The 24,895-nt window shown below is 55.4% G+C and overlaps 1 protein-coding gene across 1 annotated transcript in view; it reads right to left on the minus strand.

Moving 5' to 3' along the window:
* The window catches only part of GRK5 (G protein-coupled receptor kinase 5), a 106,826-nt gene that overhangs the window by 23,521 nt on the left and 58,410 nt on the right, over nucleotides 1-24,895 (minus strand). The window contains exons 3-4 of the mRNA XM_080822316.1: nucleotides 23,707-23,784; nucleotides 1,470-1,570 (exon numbers count right to left, since the gene is read on the minus strand). Of these exons, the coding sequence (XP_080678442.1) occupies nucleotides 1,470-1,570; nucleotides 23,707-23,730 (125 nt within the window). The 5' untranslated portion in view covers nucleotides 23,731-23,784. The remainder of the gene's footprint in view (nucleotides 1-1,469; nucleotides 1,571-23,706; nucleotides 23,785-24,895) is intronic.

Raw genomic sequence — 24,895 nt, forward strand, 5'->3', positions numbered from 1 at the left:
CAGAGAGAGGTCTACAGAAGCATGTTATCATGACGGAGAGTTAAGTGAGGCCCCTGGGGGGCTCAGGAAGCGCTCCCTTTCTCATGAAGGGACTCCTGAGCTGCTGGGAGGACAGAAGTATACTTAAGGGGATGCAGGGGTGAGTGTGTGCAGGGGTGGGCAGAGTAGGGATGCAGCGTCTGGAGGGCCCAGGCTCTGGATTTGGTCCAGGACCAGTGAAGCCACTGGGAGCTTTCCACCGCCGCAGCAGCGTTCACTAGTTGCCTGCTGTGGGCCAGGCCCCCCGAAGCTGGCTGTGGGAAGGGGCAGATGGGCTTCTCTCCTTTAAGAAGCCACGACGCTGACCAGTGCAGCCCAGGCACTTGGGACGTGGGGGTGGGGGTGGGGGAGCAGTAGGCACAGTGGGGGGGGGCCATGTTGGACCCGGTCTCCTGCCAAACATGAGGGCAGGGGCCAGTGTAGGGGACCGGGATGTCCATTCCCTCAGGGCCACAGGGACAGCCCAGGGGCTTCATCCGCTGTCAGATCTGACCCTCAGCCAACTCCAAGAGGACAGCACCCTCCAAGAGGACAGGTTTATTTCTGCTTGTGTGTTGCGGGGGGGGTTCTCTCCTCGGCACCTAACAGGGCTGGGCCCCAAGCTGGCCCTCTCTCAGTGTCCGTTCTCAACACGGGCTCCAGCTCTTCCCACAGGGCACAGGAGCACTGGTTTTCATGTCCTCCCTGCCTGGCTGGAAGCCCCATGGAAGCCAGGCCTGGGTTCTTGCTCACCATGGCAGACGAAGCACCCGTCACGGTGCCAGGCACACAGCAAGCTCCCCACTGTCTGTGGGGCAAAGGCTGAACGGGGGGGCACACAGCAAGCCGTGCGGGGCGATCAGGCTGTGGAAGGTTTTTGGTGTGCAGGCATGCGTCAGCTTATGAGGCAGGGTACCTGGGTGGGCACAGGCATATGTGTGTGCCTACTGGCTCACGCCTTTACAGTATGTGTGCAAGGGTCAGGTTGGGGCTTCCCTGGTGTCTGGCCAGCAGCACACCCACCAACTTGTCTCCTATTCCATCAGGATGGCCATATGGCCTGCAGACAAGGTAACGGGGTGCGGCTAAGGTGGCCTCCAGCCCCCTTCCTGCAGCAGCGCTACCTGGCTCTGGCTGCTGGCCGCAGTGGGGAGTGGGCCCTGGGAAGGACTCCCAAACCACCCAGACGGGGTCAAGTTTTTGCACATTCCTCTGTCTCAACAGCCTGGAGAGCCACTTGCTTTCAACGCCCTTTGAGGCAGATGTTTTGTTTGGACTTGGCCCTTGGGTATCTTTTCCGTTCGTAAGAAGTATACAAACAGCTGCGTGGCTTGGCTGGGGCCCCGGGCATGGCAGACCTGCCCCAGGGCCTGCGCTCCAGGTGGACGGTAGGGGCAGCCTCTCTCCAGGGCCGTGTGGAGGCTGGACCTGGGCAGGGAGGGAGCACTTACTGTGCGCAGGCAGAGAAGAGTTCCTTGGAGGGTCTCTGTAGGAGCTTCTCCTCCGTCTGGGAGACCAGGTCCTGGCCAACCTGGGCAATGAAAACTGGGGACTGGAGGAAGAGAAGAGGACATGTCAGTGAGGGGCAGACGCGGGGCTCCTCCCCCCCGCTTCTGCCCCCTCCGGGCCCTGAGCCACATGCCACATTCAGGGACACGCAAAGGTGGCCGGGGTGAGAGGCGGTGAACGAGCCTAGACTTAAGGCCAGGCTTCTGGCTCTGCCACTTTGAGTCTGTGTGACCTCGTGGAGGTCGCTAGGTTCCTCTGAGCCTTGTGGCCCTCATCTGTGGCACAGTGAGAATGATGTTCCTGTGTCCTTGGCTTGGGGTCAGACCCGAATGAGATGTATGTATGGAACTGTCCCGCATGGATGGGTTGGTCAGTCAGCCCCTGGCAGCTTGCAGATGCCCCTTCCCAGGCTGGACCTGTCTGCACAGAGGCAAGGTGAACACCTGCCCAGCCTCAAAGTCCTGCATGAGAGGGTCTGGAATGGGCGGAAGGGCCCGCAAAAGCACAGCTCAGCAGCAGGGCAGTGGGGTTGCACTCTGTGGGCACAGCTTTGATTGACTGCCCTGGGTGGTGGTGACTCCCGGACCCGGACCCCATTCCTCCCTCCCTAAAAACCCGTATGAGCGAGACTGCAGAAAAGATGCTCGAGGTTGCAGAAGGAGCCCCCCCCCACCAAGAAACTGGAAGCCTGAACACTGGTCCCCCCTCTGGGGCCACTGTGTGCCTCCATCTCTGCTTCTGTTACACGCAGACGCTTCTGCGGAGATGATTGGCTGCTGGGGTGGGAAGGTTGCTTCTAAGACTTGGGGAACTTTCTTGGGAACTCTGGCAGCTGAATCTCTTGGGGTCAGTAACTCTGGGATCTTTGAGAGCAATCAAACCCTAACACAAACCCAGAGGCCATGGGCAAATTTGCACCATGAGAGCCGACAGCCGGGCAACCTCGGTTTGAAGGGTCCATGCCAGGCACAGAACGGAGTCCGTGGTAGGTACGGTAAGGAGCCGCCTGAAGCTGTGCGTGGTGTCGGGATGTGACCTGAATCTGGGAGGAGTGAGCAAAGACCAAACACACACGCTGGGCGGGGAAGTCATGGGGAGAGACCCCCAGTTCTTGGACCTCAGAAGAGGCAGCTGGGCTGCCCACCTGTACGTACGTACTCCACTGCACCCCTGTTTTGCCATCAGACACCGCCCTGGGAAGACCCGCCCTTACCCGGAATGGACCGAACCTGGCATCAGGCACGTTGCGGGGGTGTTAAAAGGTGAAGCCAGTGTGGCCCTGACTGAGCACTTTTTCTCCAGGAAGATGGGAAAGACAGAAATCAGGTAATACCCTCGCGGGAATTTCTCTCGCCTCTCCAGGCTGCATGTGGTCATGTATAAAAGGGACCCACTGACAGACTCTTTTTTTTTTTTAACCAGCAAACTTCTTTTTTCCTCCTCCAAATGAACTTTATCTACAGACCCACTATTTAAAACCAATGGGTAGCCCATGTTTGCCTCTGCCGAAGGCCAGCTGTGGTCAGGCACTGCGAGAAACACCTTACATGCGCTACGTCATCTAACCTTCATCATGGCTCCGCGAGGTGAAGACTGTAATGCTCACTTCACAAAAATTTCAGTCATTGGACACCAGGTCACCCAGCCAATAAGTGGCAGACAGGGGATAGGAACACAGGTTGGGAGGGTGGGTCTGGAGGGAGTCTGGTTGAAGATGGTGGGGTGTCTGGGCCCCCTGGGCCCCTCTCACCCATTCCCCACCTCCCAGGAGCCCCTCAGTCCTCAAGGTGGGCAGGGCACTGTGCAGCCCCGCAGCAGAGGCAGGAAGAACTGAAATGGAAGACAATGTGGCTCAACACCATGAGCCCCCCGCGCTCAGATAGGGAGAGCATTACCAGGCAGGGTCATCTGGGAAAGGCTTCGTGGAGGACAGGATCAGAGCAAAGCGGAATCTGGGCTCAGACTTCCACCCCTCCTGGGCCTTCCCACGGAGGACCATACTCTGCTTCCTCCCCAGCCAACGGGAGGGGCAGCCCAGGGTCTGGGGGGGATCCAGCCGTGTGCATGGAGTCCCACTGCTCTCGTTCTCCGAGGTGGGTTGGCGGGAGGGCTCTGGGGATGCTGCCCACGGTCAAAGCCCTAATAGGACTTAATGAGTGGGTAGCAGTGCATTTGGTTTGACGACCATGGGTTTAAATCAGTCCCTGGCTCAACATGAAGAGAGAAGCGATTCCAAGCAAACCCCCTTTCAAGTGACTCCAGAGAGTAGCGCCTCTGCCAGTAAGGGAATAAGAAGCTGTTGGCCCGTTTAAGTTAGGAACTGAAACCTGAACTTGCCAGGGGGGTGAGAGGAGCAGCTGCCCAGGGGGACATTTCCACGGGACATTTGTGATTTGCATCGACGGAATGGGAAGGTATTGGTCTTTTCCCTCCAAGTCAGAGAAGTCAGTTTCCAAGGGAGACCCATGAAGGCGGCTCTCCCTAGCCCGAGTCTAGCACATCATGGAAGAAAAAGTGCCCCCAGACACTCAGCGTGCTCTGGGGTCCCAGCAGCCGCAGCCGCTGCACACCATGCCTGTGGCTTGAACGCAGAATTCCACAGTTTCAGATCTCGTTCCAGGAAGCTAATCCCTTCTGGTCCCAGGAGGCCTGTGAGGTGGGCTAGGGAAGGGAGGGGTAACCTTGGGGCCAGGTGGGCTCTGGACAGGACTACCACGTGAGAGGGCTCAGGAATGCCAGGAGAACTGTGGTTAGCTCTGTGGCTCTTTCTAGCAGGAACTGTCCCTCTGGGGAGAAGCTGAGGGTCAGGGTGGGGAGAAGGCTGGGGACTGTCCTCCTCCATGTTAAAGACATCCCCTAATTTCTAATTAAACACAAAAATCCCTAAGGCCCTTAGATATTGGCAGGGCTGAAAGCGGCCAGGAGAACAGGTCTTGGTGGAGGTCTCTGCTACAAGTTGCCCTGGGGTCTGGGACCCTCTCAGGCCAGCAGTATTTTGAAGTGACACTTTATTTCTTTGGTCACCAGATGGTCTCAAGTAGCTCCAGCCAGCAAGCCTTGACTTTTAATACCACAGTGTGAATTTAGGCACCAAATTTCCTCTGAAATGTGTGGAATTAGCTCTTGGTGGTACCGCTTCTGAGGACAGGAGGAAGACATTGGGGACAGGGTTTCTCTGCTGGAGGCCACCACGAATGGCCTCCTGATGGTCTGGGGCACTGAAGCGCACCAGCTGGCCAGCCTTCATGAGATCATATGCCCAGCCCGGCCCAAAAGTCCACTTTGATGACAGGATGACCCCCAGCTGCTCTTAAGGATTGCTCCGTGGCCAACTTCCGGGACAGCTTAAGACAGCACGACGCGTCTTGGGGACATGGCTGTGCTTACTGGGGGCTGCTGTCTCCCTTCTGGCCAGACTGACAAGAAAGAACCCCGCTTCCCTGAGGAGCTGTCGGCTGCAGGGAGCGTCTGTCGAGCCCCTGAAATCACACCTGGAGCAAGCGAACCTGCACCCTGCTCCCCTCTTTGGCTAAGGCTCCTCTCCACCACTTCCCCCCAAAGTTGCTGGGGAACAGAGGGGGCAGTAACGCTCGGGGGTGCTTTGTCCACTCTGAGTCTGTGCCTTGGTACTCAACCAGGAAGCAGATGATGACCCGCCGCACCCCAGGCTCTGCCCTGAGGGCGCTCCGATGCCCTCCCTCACTGACTTCACCACCAGAGACAGGACGCGCCCGGGCGGCGATAGCCCAGGCCCAGCTCTGCCTCCACGGCCCGGCAGCACGCCCACAAGGTGGCGCTATGGAGCCCCTCACAGCGCTTCATTGCGCACACTCCCCACAGGTGGCTCAGCCTCCTGGGCCTCGGAGTAGGGAGCCCAGATGGCACACCTGAAATAATTACCAAGTGATTCATCTCAGACCTGGGAGCGTGACCTTTGCAGTAACAGTTGAGGGGGAAAATGAGAAATCGGCCTGGGAGGGAGCCCTCGGGAGGGAAGGCAAGCGCGGGACCTTGAGAGAGAGGTTGGATTGACACAGGTGGAGGAGGCCAGCATGGCACGGGCAAAGGCCAGGAGGCTGGAGAAAGCAGGAAGGCGGTGCGCAGAGAGAGGAGGACTCATCTAGAAGACGTTAAACAAGCAGCCGACACGGGTGCTGCCATCTCTGTGTGGTTGGTTCTCACGGACCTCTGCATCGTTTTAGCCCAAGGGTGGCATGGAGAGGGCAATGCTGCATCTGGTCCCCTGGGCACTGCTGTCTCCCTCTGCACTGGGATGACGGGCAGTAGGAAGGGATGTAATTTCCTGCCTGAGTGAGGAACCCCACATGTCTGAAAACCTTGCTCCTGAAACATAAACATCTGCTGGCTTTAAAGTCTCTGGTTTAAAGACGTCAGACTGGAGAGGGAATCAGCTATATGTGGCTGGTGTCTCTAGAGTCACCCGGGGTGGAGGCATGGGTGGGCTGTGAAAGGCTCTTTGGAACCACCTCCCACACCTCCTTAGTAGTCGTCAGTAATCCTGAAGCAAGTGCCCCGGGGGTCACGCTCAGAATCTTCTGGAAACACATACCCTACACTTGTTCACAGACTCAGGACCCGAGGTGGAGCAGGAGGAAGAGATCACAGAGGGCTCAGCTGGTTCCAGTCACTCATGGCACAGATGGGTTAACTGAGACAAAAGACCAAGAAGGGAAGGGACCCCTCCAAGGTCACATTGTGGCCCATGGTGCAGCCACGATTAACACCTGGAGAGGGTCCATGGCAGGGCTGAGCACATCTGAGCCGCAATGGCCCTGAACCAGGTGTCCTGGGCCAGCTCTAGGGGAAGGACATAGCTTTGGTCTCGTTGGCCCCACTCAAATTCAGCTTGTGCCCACCTCACAGATGGGACATGCACATACAGCAAGCCTAACCCTGGTATCTCTCCCACCCACCCCTCTACTCCGTCTCCATCTCACAGCCCTGCATTCAAGAATTCTCTTCTCTCACCTGCTGCCACTTTCCTCTTGCAGTGACACAATGGCCACCAAGGGAGTTTTTCCATACCACACGCACAGATGGTCTCCACTCCAAAGGACAAAGCCCACTGCCCTCTTGACCCTGGCCCCAAACGCCCTTCTCAATCTGCTTTTCCCTCCAGCCTTCTGCTCATGGACACTCACCCCACACTCGTCACTTCCTGGGAAGCTCTAGCTCTCTAGCTGCTGGACCTTTGCTCATTCCCTTGGAAGAAGCCCTTCCTGCCCCATCAGGACATGTCCAAATTCCACCCAGCCTTCACGGCCCACTTCTAATACAACCTCATCCAGGGTGATTTTCTGAGCAGGCAAGACCTTCCACCCAGTCCCACCTCCCAGTGCAAGTGTCCCCGTCACCATCACTGCCATCTCCTGAGCATCTACTGTATGTTAAGTCCTATAAGCTTTACATGGGGTTATCTTTTTTGATGCTCTCAAGTCGGTTTTAACTATTACAATCTCCATTTTAGAGATGCAGAAATAGGCTCAGAGAAGTTAAGTAACTTGTCCAAGCTCACGCAGCTGGCAAAGACAGGATTCAAACCCAGGTAATTGAGTCAGAGAGCCTTATCACTAGGCACCACCATGTTCTCCAAGAACGTCACCGTCCTTCTCAGATCTTGTGAGGTCGGGACTTTGGTCTTGGAGGCCCATGGGGGCTGGAGGATAAGACGAAATGGACTCTGTGTGTTCGGGTAAACGCTATTTGTATAGTGGTGTTGGACGTACCACACGCGCACGCACACGTGCACACACACACACGCAGGCTAATGGCCAACATATGCTTCGCTTCACTATATGAAAACATCCCACCGAAGAGCTCCGTGCTCATTAGCCGCGGTTGCATCAGTGAACAAAAGGTCAGCCCAGGAGACTGTCCGCTCTATCTCCAGACGCAAGCACTTAGGGCTTAATGATGTGTATATTTTCATATGTGGGCAGCTGACATTCCCCATGTAAACTATTTGCAATTTCCCAATGTGGACAGACTCCGCTTTCAGGAAAAGCTGAGCGGGAAAAGGGGTTCTGGAGGGCCCCCTGCCTTCCAAAAAGGGCTGCTTAGAGGTCTGCCTGTCTGGCCCATCCCAGAGTGGAGGCAGCTGTTTCTTGGGGGGGCCACCCCCTATTTCCCACTTCTCCTCCAGGACAGGAACAGGGGAGGGGCACTCCCACAGCTATACCCCGGCTGGCCCTTGACCCTTCACAAGGGATCTGCGTCAGCCGTGGGAAGCCCTCATATGGAGCCGCCAGGGCCTGGCTGGGGGCGGGGGCGGGAATCAGGCCTCCAGCAGGATCCAAGGCCAGAGGCGGTTGTGGGCGCCTGCGAGGGGGGCCGGCCTGATAGTTACTGGCCCCTCGATGTGAGTTTTCCCACAAATGTATACATCTCTTGCTCCCCAGAACAAGGCCAGCTGGTGGAGTTGGTGATTTAGGGTCATGGACGTGGAAACTGAGCTCCAGACAGCTCCTGGAAGGGCAGGAAAGCTGCTCGTTCCCGTCTCCTCCGAACTGGCTACGATGCTCGTCGAGCAGCCAGGACTCCATACGTGCTCCTAGCCAGAACAGTCAGTAAAGGGGGGACCTGAGATTCAAATCCAGGCCTGCCCGGCTCCACAAGCTCTAATCTCTCTGCTCTGCTTCGCTGATGAGAAGCACACAGTAGGCGCTCAAAGTATCGGCTGAATAAACGTGCGCGCACATTCGCATTCACCGCAGGGGAGAGGGAAGTGGAGAGCAAGAGTGTCTTACCCACCAGAAGCACCCTCACCCTCTGGTCCACCCTAACTTCATGACAACTGGGCCAGAGTTCTTGGGGGTGTTCTTAGTTACAAAGGGTTGGAGTGCCTGTCTCGGGCAGACACTGTGGGCTGGAGGCTTGGGGGAGAATCTGGAGCTACCCTTGGGGGAAGCGTCCTGGTGCCAGCTTCCCCAGCCCATGTACAGCCAGGGGCGCTCTCCAGTTTCATTTCATCATATCCCCACCCTTCCAGTAAATTCCTCCTTTGTTTGAGCAACTGGGAGTTAAGAATTTGCCACTTGCTGCCAATAATCCAGACTAATTCACTACCTGTAAAAATAGGAGGTAGGGCAGGGGACTAGGAGGACCCTCCAAACACGACCCAAAGCACCAGGGGCTTCCTCTCTCCTCGCTTTTCCCTCCTTGCCACCCCTCCGATGGGCTGGTTCTGAGTTCTGGGAACTAACTCGGCCCAGCCTGCCTGACTCTAAGGACAGGCCCTGGGACTAGCAGGAGGGGGGTGATGGGGGCTCGTTTCAACCCCAAATCCTGGCTTGAAATAAGACCTGCTTGTCCAATCACGACCAGGAGACAAAGGTGGGAGTTTACTGAACGGCAGCCTTGGACAGAGTTTTCCTCACTCAAGGGCTGGTTTAAGGTCTGGCTGACAGGAAGAGAAAGCACCATTCTTCCACCTTTTTAATCAAAACCTTCCGCGGCGTGTGGAAAAGCCACTGTCGTGCACTCCGGGTCCGTCTGGAGCAGTTCCTCTCTCCCACCTCGGCCAGGCAGCAGACATGATCCACGAGCCCCAAATAAGAGCAGAACTGAAGGACAAAGTCGGGGTTTTGTTTTCTTGGTCACTGGGAAAAACAAATCAGCCCAGACAGAAGCTTGTGAGCAGTGCCGTGGGCTATGGCTGTCTCCACGCAAGATCTGATGTCTGTGCCCTCCCACGCTCCGCCGAAACACCCCCAGGTCCTCCCCGAGTGTCTGCGTGGTCAGCCTGACTCGTGGCCTGGGCGCCGTGCCAGATGCAGCCCCGCTGGGCAGAGACACGAGGCTGGACAGGCAGCTGGTGGCCACAGGTCCTTGGGGTAGAAGGCAAGAAATGATGATTGTGAAGAAATCGTGAAGAAAGAGGCACAAGAAATGACTCTGCCTCTTTCGAGTTCTGAGGGAGCTTATTGCTTCCCCTCAGGGTGGGCACAGACTCCAGTCAGAAGGGAGTCACTGGAGCAGAGAAAGCTCAAGCTTCGGGGCTCTTTACCTGCAGTCCCGGGGGCTACAGAGAGCTCTAAGTCGGGGGAGGGGGGCGGGAAGCATTCCTACAGCGGCACTTCTGGTAAACTGAGATCTCAGATAAAAGGCCCGAGTTTCCAAGGCTCTAGTCATTGGTTGTGATTTCTTTTCTCATTCTCAGGAAATACTTTTGTACTTAATATTCTCTTCCATTTTGTAAGAGGACGGTCTCCAGGTTATTTACGCGTCAAGCCCCCTCCAGACCTGGATCCTCCGTCTCCCACAGACAGCACGGTGTCTCAGAGGGGCCTTCTCCGGAGGGACCCCCGGGGGTCCACCGTCTGCCCGCCACCAAACTGTTAGGAGCCAGATCTTCACCTTTATCCTTCCATGATGAACAGCCAAAGACCCAGAGTCCGAGGAGCTCCCGGGGCTCCCTGGAGCTTCCCACGGCAGGAGGAGAGGGTGTGGAAGCCGACACCGGGACGCGGTACTGGGAAGTAACTGGGCGTCCTCTGTGAGGCCCACGATCCCACTGGGACACACATACACGCGACCACCCTGGCACTCTCCCTGTCTTTGGGCAACAACCGCTGGCACCGCTTTGGAGACAGCCGGTCACCCTGCCGGGCCGGGAAGACACCGCAGGGTCGGGAGTGGTCTTCGCAAGCAGAGCAGAGGCGGCGCTGCGAGAGGTCGGAAAGCCAGGAGCCTGCTGCTTCTCCCGACGGGGTCCAGGCTCCTTTAGTCCCTCGGCCATGCGGGCTCCCTGACGGTCCATTCTGTGCTCGCGGCATGATCTCCACCCCAAGGACCTCGTAGACCACCTAACTCGGCCAAGGGCACGAAGGAGTTCAAGACTGGCGGGGACAAAGGATGGCTGAGAGTGACGCAGCCTCTCACCCCCAGAAGCAACCTCATCAGACACGAGTGGCTTCGTGGCGGAGGGGAGGTCTGACTCAGGCCCAAAGGATGAAGGGGGTTTGGCTGAGCAACGAGGAGGACCCTTCGTGCTTTTAGCTGCTGGGATTTGCATACTGAGAAGTATTCTGAGAAGCCCACGGCTCTCAGAGAATCAGTTCTTTTCCTGACACTTTTCCGGACAAACTTAGGATGGCAGGATCACCTGTGAGGACCCCAAACAGCAGCATCACAGAGGTCACCAGCTGAGTGAGGGGCCCGGAGGCCAGGAAGTGCTTGGCTCCAGCCCTGTGCGATGGTGCCCCCAGTGACCTGGCCACCCCCAAGTCAGAGGGCGTCACGTTTCCGGGGTCAGCAAGGTGGAGAAACACAGCCCGTGAGAAATAGCCACAACCCTTCAAGAAGGAAAAGCAGATTAGGGCCTAACGGGTCTTGACCCCTATTTCCTTTGCTGTTCAAGTGGCTTTGCAGAAATCAGGAGGAAGGAGTTTTAGGGGTCGGAAAGAGAGAGAGGGACATTTTTAAACATTGGCAGAACTTAGCCAGGGGCCCGGAGCACGAGGCAATTTTAATGAGAAAGAAAGGAAAATACAGGAGTGACCCTGACCCAGGCCTCGACTCTTTACGTCAAAAGCTAGAACCGATAATTAACAAAACAAAACGTGCCTGGACGGGAGTGAGGGGCCAGCCGGGCTCTGTCAATTTGATAATCCCCGGCCATGACCTGTGGGCCCAAAGCACTGGATGGGAGATGACGTACTGTTTACCCAGGCCATGCTGGCTGTCGGGACCCTCAGGAGGGTGACTTTTTTCCTGGCATGTTGCTTGAATCCAGCCCTCTGTGCTCTGGGTGAGTGCAGCCGCGGGCAGGTAACTCGGAGCGGAGCTCTGGTCAGAAGGGGCCGATTGCAGGACACTCACGGCGGGGAGTGTCCCTCATTCCTTGTGCGTGAGAGGCCACGGCACGGCAAGCCAACTTTCCATCTGCCAGAACACCCTCCCTCCTGTTCCTCGGCTTCCAAACTGGCTTCAGTTTGAAATTGTGTTGGAAATATCTTGGCCTTGGAAGATTTTTCTCCAGTGAAGATTTCATTCCATGGGGCTTGGGAATGAAGGAGGGGCAGGACTCTCCAAAGATCCAGGGAATTGAACCGAAACCCCCCACCCCCTACCCCCCATGATGTCATTGTTCTGCCCAAGGCCCAATGAGGCCCCAAGTGAGTCAGCGGAGACCAGCATGGCTGCCCACCCAGGGCAGATGGGGGGTGGGGGGGTGGGGAGGGACTATGTCCTCAGGAAGCCTAAGGCTGATTTCTCTGTCTCCAGCCACTCTAAAGAGAGGAATGCTGAGCAGGAAATACTACACACACACACACACACACACACACACACACACACACACAGAAATGGGGATCAGAGGCAGAGCTGGCTCCACCGGCATCAAAGAAGCGTCCCAGTTTCTGACCTGGAAGGTCACGAGAAAGGAAAGGGACCCAGACGGGCAGCTGAGAGGAGCCCCTGCTGACACAGCAGCCTCAAGGATGTCAGAAGGAGCAGAAAAGAAGTCAGGCTGCGGGCGAAGAAAATTTGTTTTCCAGGAAAGTCACGGAAGAGAAATAAGTGTGTCTCTTCGAAGGACAATGACACAGTTCTTAAAAATGCAGAGAGACCGTGACATGAGACCATGCAAATGACATGGTACGAAGTGGAAGCCGAGCCCAGGTTGGCCCTGAGCAGGGCCAGCAGCCGGACAAGGGCCGGGAGGCGGCAGCCAGCGTGTACAGCTTATAGATGGCAGCACCCTTGTCCTCCCAGACCTGCTCGTCCCTGCAGCACCTGGGAAGCTGATCTGGGTGGGGGGAGTTCTGTCTCTGGCTAACTTTAGAGAAGACAACGCAGTGTAGGAGACAGAGCACAGGCTCTGAATCAGACAGACTGGGCTTGTAGCTCAGCTTTACTCTCTTTCTGTACTTTTCCTTTTATTGTAAAATATCTGTAACATAAAAATTGCCATTTCAACCATTTTCAAGTGTACAGTTCACTGGCAATAAATACATCTATAATGACAACCATCACCACCATCTTTTTCCAAAATTTTCTCATTACCCTATTAAGCAGTAACACCCCATCTCTCCCTCCAGGAGCCCCGGGTTAAACCGTAGTCTACTTCTGTCTTCACAGATTTGCCTATGCTGACATTTCGTATCAGTGCAATTACACAATGTGTGGTCTTTTACGTTTGGCTTCTTTCACTTTGCATAATGTTTTCAGGGTTCACCCACGTGGCAGCCTGTGTCAGGATTTTGTTCTTATTTACGGATGAATAATATTCCACCGCATGGACAGGCCACATTCTGTTTATCCATTCATCTGTTGATGAGCACTGGGTTCCTTCCACCTTCCGGCAACTCTGGATAGGCTGCTGGGAATGTTGGCATACACGCATCTGCTGGGGTCCCTGCTGTCAATTCTCCCAGCCTGCCCCCTCAACAGCTACAGACCTCTGCCAAGCATAGAAGGCCAAGTGTGTCTCCTACACAGCATGCCCAGGAAGATGGGACAAGAGAGAGGTGCAGAACATAGAGCACATGGTAGGTGCTAAATTAACCTGACCCGCTCACACCTGCCCCATGAGAATCCACCCTTAGTAAAGGAAAGAGCTAACAAGATTCCCCTTCAAGAGTCGCCATTTAGAAAACACAGGTGCTAAATGATGTAACTTTCAGCACCAGCAGCTTTTCTGCTTTGCCTGGATGCTCCAAATGTTGCAGCATTTAGACACATATAAACCCCCAAAATAAGAGCCTTGGGAGAATTGAAGCCCAGCTGCAGGCCAAAGACAGTAGAAATCAGGAAACGAAGTCAGTTCCTTCTAGTGCCTTCTCTCCAAGCTTCCAGCATAGGGTTGTGGAAAGCCTGGCAAGGAATGGTCCTGCCTCCTCTCCCAAACGATGCGAACCTTGGAGGGGAGGGGTGCAGCCCCTCTCTGGGCCTCAGTTCCCTCACATAGGGAATGAGAAGTTGGGCTTAGCTCAGGTTTTAAAGCTGGGTTCCACCAAGCCACAAGTGTTCTTTAAAAGCCAGGATCTGGGGAGGGGGAGGGAGGCAAAAGGGGGCCCAGCCTCCAGGCTGCTCAACCGCGGCTGGTCTCTGTGTCTTTGCATGCGGGGAATATGTAGCTAAAGATATCCGCAAGGCCCTGGACTGGGCACCTCAGCCTGAGACTGCCCTGGGTGCCTGGGCCCACCCCAGGAGGTATCCTCTATGCCCTCGGGGTATATGGGAGGAATGATCCCCCAGGATGGGCTCTCGGCTCCTCTCCAATGTACCAGGATTTCTGGAGGCTGAAACCTCCATTCAGAAGGCAGCTTAAGCAGCAGGGGACCTTCATGGGGAGCGGTGCTGTGCTGGGCACTGGGGCGAACTTGAAGTGACCAAGGAGCCCTCAGAGGCCCTTCTGTTCTCCAAACAGTCCTCTAGGTCCCTGGTGAGGGCTCCTGGGTCATTAACAAACCCTCAGTCAAGAAGAGACTTAGGCTGAGCCCAAGGCAGGGAGCGAGGTTAGGTCATCTTAAGAGAACAGGATGGGGTAGGGTCAAGAGCACAGATGGAAGTCTCAGCTTCCCCATCCCAGCTGTGTGACCTTGAGTGAGTTACTTAACCTCTCTGTGTCCATCTCTTCATTTTTAAAATGGAGACAACAACCCATGGGATAGATATGAGGCCGAAGTGAGTCATTTAGAGCCCTCAGAATCCTGTCCGGCACGCAGTAAGAACTGGTCCTGGGACCGCAGGGGTGTCTCAGACGGCATCCGGGCCAACCTTCTCACTCTACAGATGGAAACTGAGGCCTAGGGAGACCAGGCATCTGGCTGTGAGGGGAAGGAGAAGAGGCAGGCTTGGGGCTCAGGCCTGGCTTCGATTCCCCACTCGGCCCAAGCTTGGTGTCCTTGGGCAATTACTTAACCCCTCTCAGCCCTTGCTTCTCATCCGTTCAGACAACTGTCACAAGGACCGAGTGAAACAGGGAACACGAAGTTCAAGGCATGCAGCAGTTGCTCAATAGATGCTAGCTCCCTTCCGTCTTGCCCCAGGAGAGCTAGTAAGCACAACTGTGCCTTTATTTGTTTTGCATTCTGCTCTCTGCTGCTCCCAAAAATGGAAGAGGAAGATGCCCAGCCTCCCCTTCCCCACTGCTGCTTGAGAAAACTCAGCAAGTTCCTCTCTTTTCTTTTCGGTCCTCTTCCACGGAGTCATTTGGCAGGGCTGTGGTGAAGCGGGAGAAGCCAGGGTGCGGGCCCAGCTGCCCCCTCCCAGCCCCGCTGCCTGCCCAGCCAGATCTTGCGAGGAGGGGCTCAAGCGAAGGCGACCTCCGAGCTCACTGGATTCATTGATAACAGGATGGAGATGCTCTTCTAGGCATCTTCTGGGAGACAGATGAGGGCCAAGCAAGCTAGCAGAGATGAAATGCTGGGTCCAGGGCCAGTGTCTGGAAGCCCAAACCCCATGGAAGATGGGGCAGGCACCGGGAAGGGAGTGATTTGTCCCAACCACCCATATCCTATGCCCCAGGTTGCCGTGGAGACCAAGGAGTGGTTAGCCATTGGCAGACTCTCTAGGCCAGCTCCCAGCCAGTCCACAGAACCCAGGAAGGGAGATGAGGAATGAGACTGACTCCTAGTCCGGTGCTCCTGGCTCCAGGCCACGCTCTCTCCAGCAACAAGCCAACGTTTATAAAGTGCATCACAGCTGGGAGGTAGTTAGCCCAGCATTTTCCGAAGATGATGGGATGGTCTTAGGAGGTGCAGGAACACAGTTAAATGACACTGAATCACTCAGTGAAAAAGGTATTCCCTGTTCAGTTCTCCTTTGAGCCTCCTGTCATCAAGAAGAAAGCCTCAGTGTGGGGCCACTGTCTTGCTAACACATCTCCAACACTCACTCATCTTTCTTCCAAACAAAGAGAAAGGTGGCTTTAGGCTCAGAGCCTTAAGCAGGCAAAAGAGGCTCTGGGAGGACTTAACGCCACCTTCCCAGTTAGCTTTCTGTATGACAAACCAATATTGGCTTTCCAGGCATGTTCCTGACACAAAGTTTTCTTCTGAAACTCATTTATTTTAATTAATTAATTACTTTAAAAAAGATTTTATTTTTAAGTAACCTCTACACCCACGTGTGGCCCAAACTTACGACCTTGAGATCAACGTTGCACGCTCCACTGACAGAGCCGGCCAGGCGCCCCAAAACTCATTGATTTTAAACAGAAAGACATGAGTTAATTTAAAAGAGAAAAAACTTATATAACTAATTGTAAGGGCGGTCTGCAGATAACAGCAGAGACTGTGGAGGGGCGGTAAGAAGGAAGGCTGGCCATGAGCCCACCTGCGCGCCATCCCCATACTCAGGTGGGAGAACGGAGGCTCCAGGAACGTACAGCAGGAAGGTGGCAGAACCGGGCTCCATAGGCTCCTGAGGGCAAGGACTGAAGCTGCTGACGGGCCCCAAGGCAGAGGAACAGTCCCCGCCAAGAAGCTAACCACCTTGGACTAGCTCAGACTCCTAATCGGCTGCCTGGGCCAGGAAGGGGGAGGCGCCGGTGAAGTGAGCAGGGGGCTGGGGGCCGGAGAAAGAGGAACTTGGAATAATTATTATTTCCTTTCATTCAAGTTCTTTACTTTTTACAAGGTGGATGTTTTCCGGAGAACCACACCAGCACTAGGAATAGATTTCTTTTGTGCAAAAACTCAGGCTGATGGGTAACTTCCCCTTAACAAGAACAAACTTCCCTGCCTTACCCTATCATTGTTTACAGAAGCAAAGAGGCCTGTGTCTGTGTGGGGCCCAGAGAACAACATCCTGCCAGCAGACCTCCAGCAAGAAGTGCCCTCCAAAAGCTGCCTGCCCCCGGCCTTTTCCAGCATCCCGCAGAGGCTGCCAAGCCGGTTCAAGTCAGAAGTCTGCCCCAACCCACCAGCGCACCTTGGTGTCCCTGCCCCCTTCAACAGGACCCTCCATCAGGTCTGAGCTGCCCCTGGAGTCTGCTGATAATACGTTAAAACTGGGAGCCACCCACCAGGTCTCAGTGTCTGGGGTGGTGCAGCTCAAAGATGGAGACTCGGCACCACTGCTCATGGACGCAGTGAATCACAGGTCCATGTGAATCACGGCAAGACGGGCTACAAACAACACTGCCGAAGCAGGATATGCAGGGCCTCACCTGAAGCCCTGCCTCCACGATTTGAAAGCAGCCTCTTCCCTTCCCAGACCTTAGTTGCCTGATCTGTAAAATGGGTACACTAATGCCCAGCTTGGAGAGTTGCTATGAAAAATCAAAGGGCAGATCAGTATGACATCATTGCAGTGTTGGACATAGATGGCCTAAAGGATAGGATATTGTTATGTCAACCGGGAGGACTGGAATAATTGGAAAGGACCAGGCCTGGCCCTGCTTTTCCCAACAGGCAAGGGGGCTTGGATTCTCCAGAGGAAGACAGATTCATGGGCCTAAAATGTGCTACTATTTGTTTACTTTGTCCCTATATGCACTCTGTTCCCCCAAACCCTGAGGCCTTCTGACAAGGAATGATAAGACAAAATGAAAGCAAGTCATTTAAAAAGAAGTACTGAAAATGAATCTGAGTCTTATCAAAACTAAAAACCATTGTGCTTCAAAGGACACCATCACAAAAGTAAAATGACAGCTCACAGAATGGGAGAAAATATTTGCAAACCATGTATCTGATAAAAGACTTGTATGCAGAACATACAAAGAAGGCTTCGGATTCAGCATTAAGAAGATGAACAGCCTAATTTAAAAATGAGCAAAGGATCTGAATAGACACTTCTCCAAAGACAATCTAGAAATGGCCAATAAGGACGTGAAAAGATGCTGAGCACCATTAGCCATTAGGAAAATGCAAATCAAAACCACGATGAGATACCACTTCATGCCCTCAAAGATGAACACAACTAACAAGACAGAAGATGCCAAGTGCTGGTGAGGATGCAGAGAAGTGGGAAGCTTGGGCACCGCTGGTGGGAATGGAGAATGGTGCAGCCCCTTCAAAAGCAGTCCGGCAGGTCTCCAAAGGATTGAACACCGAGTTAGCTATGACCAGCTACTCCACTCCCAAGTGTCTACCCAAGGGAGATGTAAACCTACATCCCGGCGGAAACTTGTACCTGAATGTTCACAGCGCTATTATTCATTCTAGCCTAAAAGTGGAAACAATCCAAGTGTCCATCAACTGATGACAAGATCTATAACAATAGGGTCTATCCATACAGTGGGATATCATCTCACTATAAAGAAGACTGAAGTACACACACTGTTACAACACGGACACACCCTGGAAACATTATGTTCAGTGGAAGAAGATACAAAAGGCCACACACTGTATGATTCCATGTAGACGAGATGTCCAGAACAGGCAAATCCACAGAGACAGGAAGCAGATTAGTGGGTGCCTAGAGCTGGGAGGAGACAAATAGGGAGTGACTGCTGATGAGTACAGAGTTGCTATTGGGGGTCATAAAGTATCCTGGACGCAGACAGTGGTGGTGGTTGTACAACTCTGTGAATATTTTAGGCCAACTGAACTATATACCTTAAAAGAATGGATTTTATGGTAGGCAAATGGTATCTCTATAATACTAACATTTTAAAGTCTGAAGTGATGGATGATATATCACACTGCTTTCATTATCACCTATTATTATTTATTACTGTAATTAAAAATACTGCCCAGCCCACCCCAGCTCAGGGCAAGCCTGCCCCCTCCCCACCCCACACGCAGCCCCAAACACCTCTATCACCTCTGGTCTGCGGGTACCTGGAAGGTGAACTGCCCAGATCACTACACAGCCCAGCATACAGATCTGATCCTACCAAGGGGCCTCACACCTTTGAATATTTCTAGGACATGGCTGTCTCACCAGCACCAGAGGAGCGGCCTGTCATACAATGTTTTCGGTTTGGGGTTTGGGGGGCTGAGAAGGCAGGCAGGAAGCTGTACGTACCGTGCACAGCCCCGAATCCTTCAGCCTCCCTTGCTGACCAGGACCTTCAACAAGGCAGTTAATGCTCATGCCCTTCCTTCACTCCTCTCCTCCCCTTTGGCAGTGACCACAAGACAACATCTTCAAGATGATGGGGCCGGAAAAGCAGCCAGGACCCCTGGTCTTCACCCACGAGAGTTGAAGACCCGATCAGACTGTGCGTAAGAAAGACAGAATCTCTGCTGTGGGACGCCCCTGAGATTTGGGGGTTGTTTCTTGTGGCAGCTAGGATTAATCATCCTGACGAATGAGCCGCCTTCTAATGAGCCTGGGCTCTCTGGCCAGCCTCTGTGGCTGGGGGCCCTCCAGACCCCTCCTTGGCCTCTCTCAACTCCACAGCTGGAGTTCATGTCTGAATGATTTCCTCATTCAACAGCCTAATTTTGAAAGCACAGAGAGGAGGGGGAAAGTCAGAAGCTAGCCACCACCGAGTATCTAACGCGGACCAGCTCCTAAGTTCTGTGCTTGCTGATGTATCTGTGACCCTTACAGACACCCCGCTCACTTGACAGACGAACCGCCCGAGGCACTGGAAGGCTAATTAACCTTCCCAAGGCCGTGCAGCTAAAGGAAACCAAGTCTGGCTTCCAACCCAGGTCTACCTCGTTTTAAAAGCAAAGCACTCTGCTGCCTCCGTGTTAGAGCCCCAACACTTCTGATGTGCTCCAAAGCCCGCCCAGGACTGGTGTCTCTAACAGCCCCAGAGCGAAGCTGGCCACGTTTGGGCAACTGATGCAAGATCTGGGCAGCGTCCAAGGAGTGGGCTTTGCCCCCTAGGAAGGAAGCCTTCTCACCAGGGCTGGAAGAGCCTCATCACACAGGGAATGAGAACTCAGCTCCAGGCATAAAGCTCTGGCTTCGAGCAGGGACTTTCCAGCCAGACTCTCAGCAAACACACCGTGTCAGACACCGGGGAACACAAGTCAGCCAAGTGGCGGCTCCCCAGGAAAAGACACGAGGCAGGCAAGGTGAGGGGCCCACAGAAGGAAGCTTCCCAAGGCCCCCTCACTGTCTCATTCAAACCAGCTCGAGAGGATTGAGAGTCAGGAATCCGGCACGGCGCCAGTGCAGGGGACCCCTGCAGACAGCGATGCCGTCACCTCTGCCCCGTGAGCTAGTAAGCCGGCCACCTGTAGCCATGACCTTCAATCTGCGCGCTCTCTGTCTCTCTCGGGTGCAGGGGCAGGGCAGCCACTCAGGAACTCAAGAGGAAAACCAGGGAGTCACCTAGCACTCCTGCCCATTCTCCTTCATGCCCCACACCGGCCGTCCCTTAGTAGTCCCCTCCTCCTAACCTTTCCGGAGACCCTTGTGCCACCATGTCCCTAGGGTGGCGTGGCCCCCAGCATGGGGCACAGACACTCCCACAGAGCCTGCAGCAGCTCCCTAGATGGTCTTCTGGCGCCAGGAATCCTTTGTTCGGGGACCGTCCTGTGCATCGTTAAGGCGCTCAATGGCACCCAGGCCTCTGCCTATCCACTGCCGAGCACACGCTCCCAACCGTGCCAGTCAAGGCCGTCTCTGGACGCTGCCGACTGTCTCCCAGCAGGGCAGAACGGCCCCAGCTGAGAAGCACTGCTCTATACCTTTGCCCATGAAGGGCCTTTCTTCCCTTTCATTCCTGTCTGGCCTTCTCCTCACCACGTTAACCTCTGATTCAGCCGCATCACCTCCCAGAAGCCTCCCTGGCTCCCTCAGGCTGGCGGAGGGCAGCTTCCCTTTGCACACTGCTGCCCCTGCTCCCGTCACACAGCGGCGGACTGACCCACGGACGTGCCGTCACCCCGTCTGCAAGGCGGGCTCCTCAGAATCCCCGCGGGGGCACGGGAGCACTGGCCACGAGTCCCTGGGTAAGCACAACAGGGCAGCGCGCAGAGACACCCCCGCCCCGCCCCAGGTAGCTGTGGTAGCGTCTGACGAGACGCAAGGGGCTGCGTGCAGCCAAGGTGTCCGGCTGAGGGACACAGAAGGGAAAACAACAACAATAGGGCAGGGTCTAGGTGAAGGGCCTTGCAGGAACAGCCTGAACAAAGGCTACAAGGTGTGGTCGGCGAGATGAGGCTGGGAATGATGTGGCCAGAGCCCAGCGTGGGGCTTGAGGGAGAGGCATCAGGAGAAAGGAGTTTGAAGCAGAAGGAATCCAGGTCCTGAAGACCTTCGGAAGTCTTCTGCAGCCACAGATGTATCCAGCAGGATGTAAAATTTAGGGGGGAAAGATTTTATGGTCAAACAAGTTTGGGAAATGCTTTGTCTGCAGTCAAACAGCTCTCTCTACTGCAGAACTTCTCAGAGCCTTCAGTAAGCTCACATGCCAGGTGAATCTTTACAAGCAGAAGATGTAGCACGTCGTGTCGCCCACATGGAACTGACTACAGAGCCTCTCAAACGATCAGCATCCTTCGGCCTACCCTTCGGAAATGCTGCTTGGAGCTGAGACACAGGAGCTGCGACGTGAATAAGAGCTCGAGGTAAGGACAATCTGGGACTGGGGACAACGGCTCTGGGAGTTCTTCAAAGACATCAGAGCCAACACTGGGGCTTCAGCCACTAGCTCGAACCCTCTCCCAGCCCCTGGCTCCCCAGCCCTGAAGCATGTGCAGCACTGAGAGGTGAAAACAGCTCCAGAGAGATTGTCTACAGGAAGGACTGGGAGGCAGTGCGAAATTTATTGTAGGAAAACAGTCACCCCGCGGGACTGCTTCGACCACCTCCCCCAGGCCCCTGGGCCACAACATATGGTGTGGTTTAAACTTTTTAAATTGAGGAGTACTTAAGGAAAAAATGTTGGCAGGCTTGGAGGCACTTGTAAAACCGTCTGAGGTGATGGAGAGTCTGGGCCGTATCCCTCCAGGAGATGGAGGCAGTGCTGAGCAGAGGCAGGGAGGCCCGGAGAGCCGGACGGGGGTCGCCAGGTTTCTGGGTGAGGCTGGCCAGGCAGGGAGACAGTAACAGCCCCCTGCAGCCGCCCCTGGATGGGCCGAAGGCGCCAACAAGGCTGGACAAAGGAACCACGTCATCCTCACTGTGGACCACAGCTGGGCCGGGGGCAGCAGGAAGGCAGTGAGGGGCCAGATGTGGGAATCAGGGCACCACGGGGTTAGGGCAGGGCGGAGCTCAAGTCCTGGCTGCAGAACTTGGGACAGTGACAGCCCCTCTGGAGCGGGCCAGCCAGTGCGCCCAGGGCTGCGCCTGTGAGGAGCGAGCTGGCCCTGACCAGCATCTGGGGCTTTTATGAACATTTTTCCGAAATGTGCAGAAGGACTGGGACTGCTTGCCCATCCTGTGCAGAGAAGCGTATGCTTAGGAAGGAAGCAGAAGCAGAGAGACACCAAGGGGAAGCAGGGTGAGAACAAGTTGGAGGGGTGGCTTTGGGGGAGCGGGAAGAAGTGACAGGCGACCTCCCTCGGTGCGAGGCTGAACAGGCAGCACTGAGACGGCCCTGGCCGCCTGCAGATGCCGGAGATGAGCACACCTGCTCCAGAAGAGACCCGGTGTGGTACGAGAGACTCCAGGGTAGGGGGGGACCCCAGATGCTCAGGGTCCCCTTGGCCTCCATAACCCCCGAGGGGGCAGCGAGGGTGTTGGGGGAACCAGAACTGCCGAGGACCCCCTGGGACCCTTGCTGAAAACATCAAGGTGGGAGTTACAGGCCTCAAGGGATTTCCATGTCACGTTGATAAAACATACAAATCTGTAGAGATGGCCTGTATGCGCGGGGGAGAGGAGGCCTGATTTTAAACTCTGAAGGAGTTACTGTGAGTGTAAAGGCGTTAGGTCACCCTGGATGCCCTTGCTAGAGGGATGCGCGTTGTCAGAAACCCCCACAGCCTGCAGGAGCTGCCGTACGTGACCCGGACACAACCCTGTCTCCGAGCAGTGGCGGCAGACCTCTGTGACTGCGTTCTGCCTCAGTGCCACTGTGAAGGGACCCAGCTAGGTGACAGCACCCACAAGAAGGCAGACCGGCAGGGCAGGGGCTGCCTTTTATCCCAGGGATCAATGTCACGTCCAGGGGGTCTCTACACCCCGTTGGCAACACCTCTCTCTCTGACCAAAGCGTCTCTCATCTTCCTCATTGTTTGGTTCTTATCTTGGGAGTCACTTGTCATTCCCTCAGTGTAGGGTTGGAGAGAACGGAGTCGGTGAAGTCTGATTTGCAGGGACCCAGTGACATTATCTTGTCAAGCCTCCCCCATTTTATAGCAGAGAACACTGAGGCCTGGGGAGATGAAGACCGAGGTCACATGGTAAATCAGGGGTGAAGCCATTTCCTGACCCACATGCCTGTGTGTTGCCATCCCCTGCCACACTCTGTGAGGACGGACCGACGGGACCCTGTCACAGTGGCTGTGGTAGCCCCCGTTCCCTGGCAGCCTGGGACAGAGGCCGTGCCCAGATGCTGGGTAAGGATAGAGCCACCGCTGGTTCACAGGGGTCCAGGACACACCCGGATGCAGGTCGCATCTCAGGCTCCTCTAGCAGATAGGTCTGGGAGGGGGGACCACTTCTAAGAAACTGAAACTGAGGCCCAGGGAGGGAACATGGCTTAACTGTGTGGGTAGAACAGCTGGGACTAGAACCCAGGCTCCTGGGCCAAGTTATGAACTGGACGGAGACCACGCTTGTCTGTCAGGTTGGAGATGAGAAGGAACAGGCTCCAGGGAAGCAAGGTCTCCAGGCCGCGGGGGGTGGCGCTCACTCTCTGCCTTCAGCATCGGGGTGGGTGTGCCCCTGAGGTCGGGTCCTGGTGGCCCTCGCCCTTCGGGAGACTGCAGAACGCGCTCCCGGTACTCCGCATCCTGTGTGTATCAACCACTGCTGCCCCCGCCGGCACAGCCTCAGCCACTTCCTCTCCCTCTTGATCACCCCCAGACCCTGCCGCTCTCCACCAACTCTCCAAACTGCCCCTGCTGTGCCCTTTCTTTCGGCCGCGCCACCCCGGTCCAGGTACAGACACTTGGGTGTGGGCCACGGGTAGCGTAAGTGTCCTGGAGGGCCTGGGCCCCAGCAAGCAGGCCTCTCCACCCCACCCCGGGTGCGGCCTGGCCCACCGTCCCGGGCACTCTCTGAGGGAGGATGAGAACGCTGGATCCCTGGAAACCAACAGCAGCCTCTAGCTGGGGGCTTTACAGCTCCCCATACGGCCTGGCCGGGATCTGGGGCCCATATTCCTCCTACTGTGGGGTTTGGGTGGCCTCTTACCTTTGGAGTGAGGTACTTGGTCATAACTTCCTTCCCTTTTTCCCCCAGTTTTTCATCTGGAGTAACTTCATATTCTGCCTGAAACAGAAGAAGGAGAAGAACAATGACAGATCTGCTCCTGGGCCGCTTCTAGTTACACAAGCTTCACGGCCCCTGGAGAGGACACCATGGAAGTCAAGTGACCACTCCCTCCCCCACAGAGCAGGAAGCTGAGGCCCAGACTGGGGAGAAGACCCGGCCAAGGAGCCCCAACGTTCAAGGCCAGCCTACTCTGCACCATCCGCGGACACGTGCTCATTAGCACAGGCGCTCTCCTCCGGGGCTGCCCGTGAGGCTCACCGAAGCAAACACCGGTGCTCGGGCCCCCACCCCACCCCACCCCACCCCACAGACTCCGACCCTCTGGCCAGGAGGGCAGGGCTCTGGGCAGCTGGGTTGAGAACCACTGACTGCGATAACTCACAGGAAGCCACTGGAAAATAACGAGCCACCGAACTACAAGGTCCCTGAGAGGCTGCCTCGGGTCACTCAGACCTCACAGCTTCATGACCTTAGACGATTTCCTTCACCTCCATAAAACACAGACTGAAAAAGGCCCCACTACAGGGCAACTGTGCAGACAGAGTGTGACAGCGCTCTCAGCCTGGAGCCAGGCACATAATAACACTCGAACAGTGGCCACGATTATCACCGTTGTCGTTATTGTGCCTTGTAAGACAAAACGCTATTAGGGATGCCTCACCTTTTGCAGCTTTTCAGGTTATAAAAAGAACATACAGAAATCTTTCAGATGTTCAGAGGGCGCACATGCACACAGAGGGGGAGGGAGAGGCAGGCTCCCCGCTAAGCAGGGAGCCCGATGCAGGGTTTGATCCAGGACCCCGGGATCATGACCTGAGCCAAAGACAGACGCTTAACCGACTGAGCCACCCACGCGCCCCTTTTCAGATGTTCTTATCTGAACCTCAAAAAAGCACATGCAATGATTCGGGAGGGTAGGGTCTCCCACTATACCCCTCTGTCTGCATATGACGAGCAGGGGGCTCAGCAGACTTGGCCAGAGTCACGCAGAGGAAAAGCCGGGCTGAGGCTTCCGTCTCCAAAGTGGAGCTCTTTCTCAACAACTCCAAGGAACTTAGGACTCCAGATCGCTGGCCAAGTCAGCGGGACCTCCAAAAGACAAACCTTT

The sequence above is a fragment of the Martes martes genome (genome assembly GCF_963455335.1).
Source record: "Martes martes genome assembly, chromosome: 14".
In the NCBI taxonomy this organism is placed as follows: domain Eukaryota; kingdom Metazoa; phylum Chordata; class Mammalia; order Carnivora; family Mustelidae; genus Martes; species Martes martes.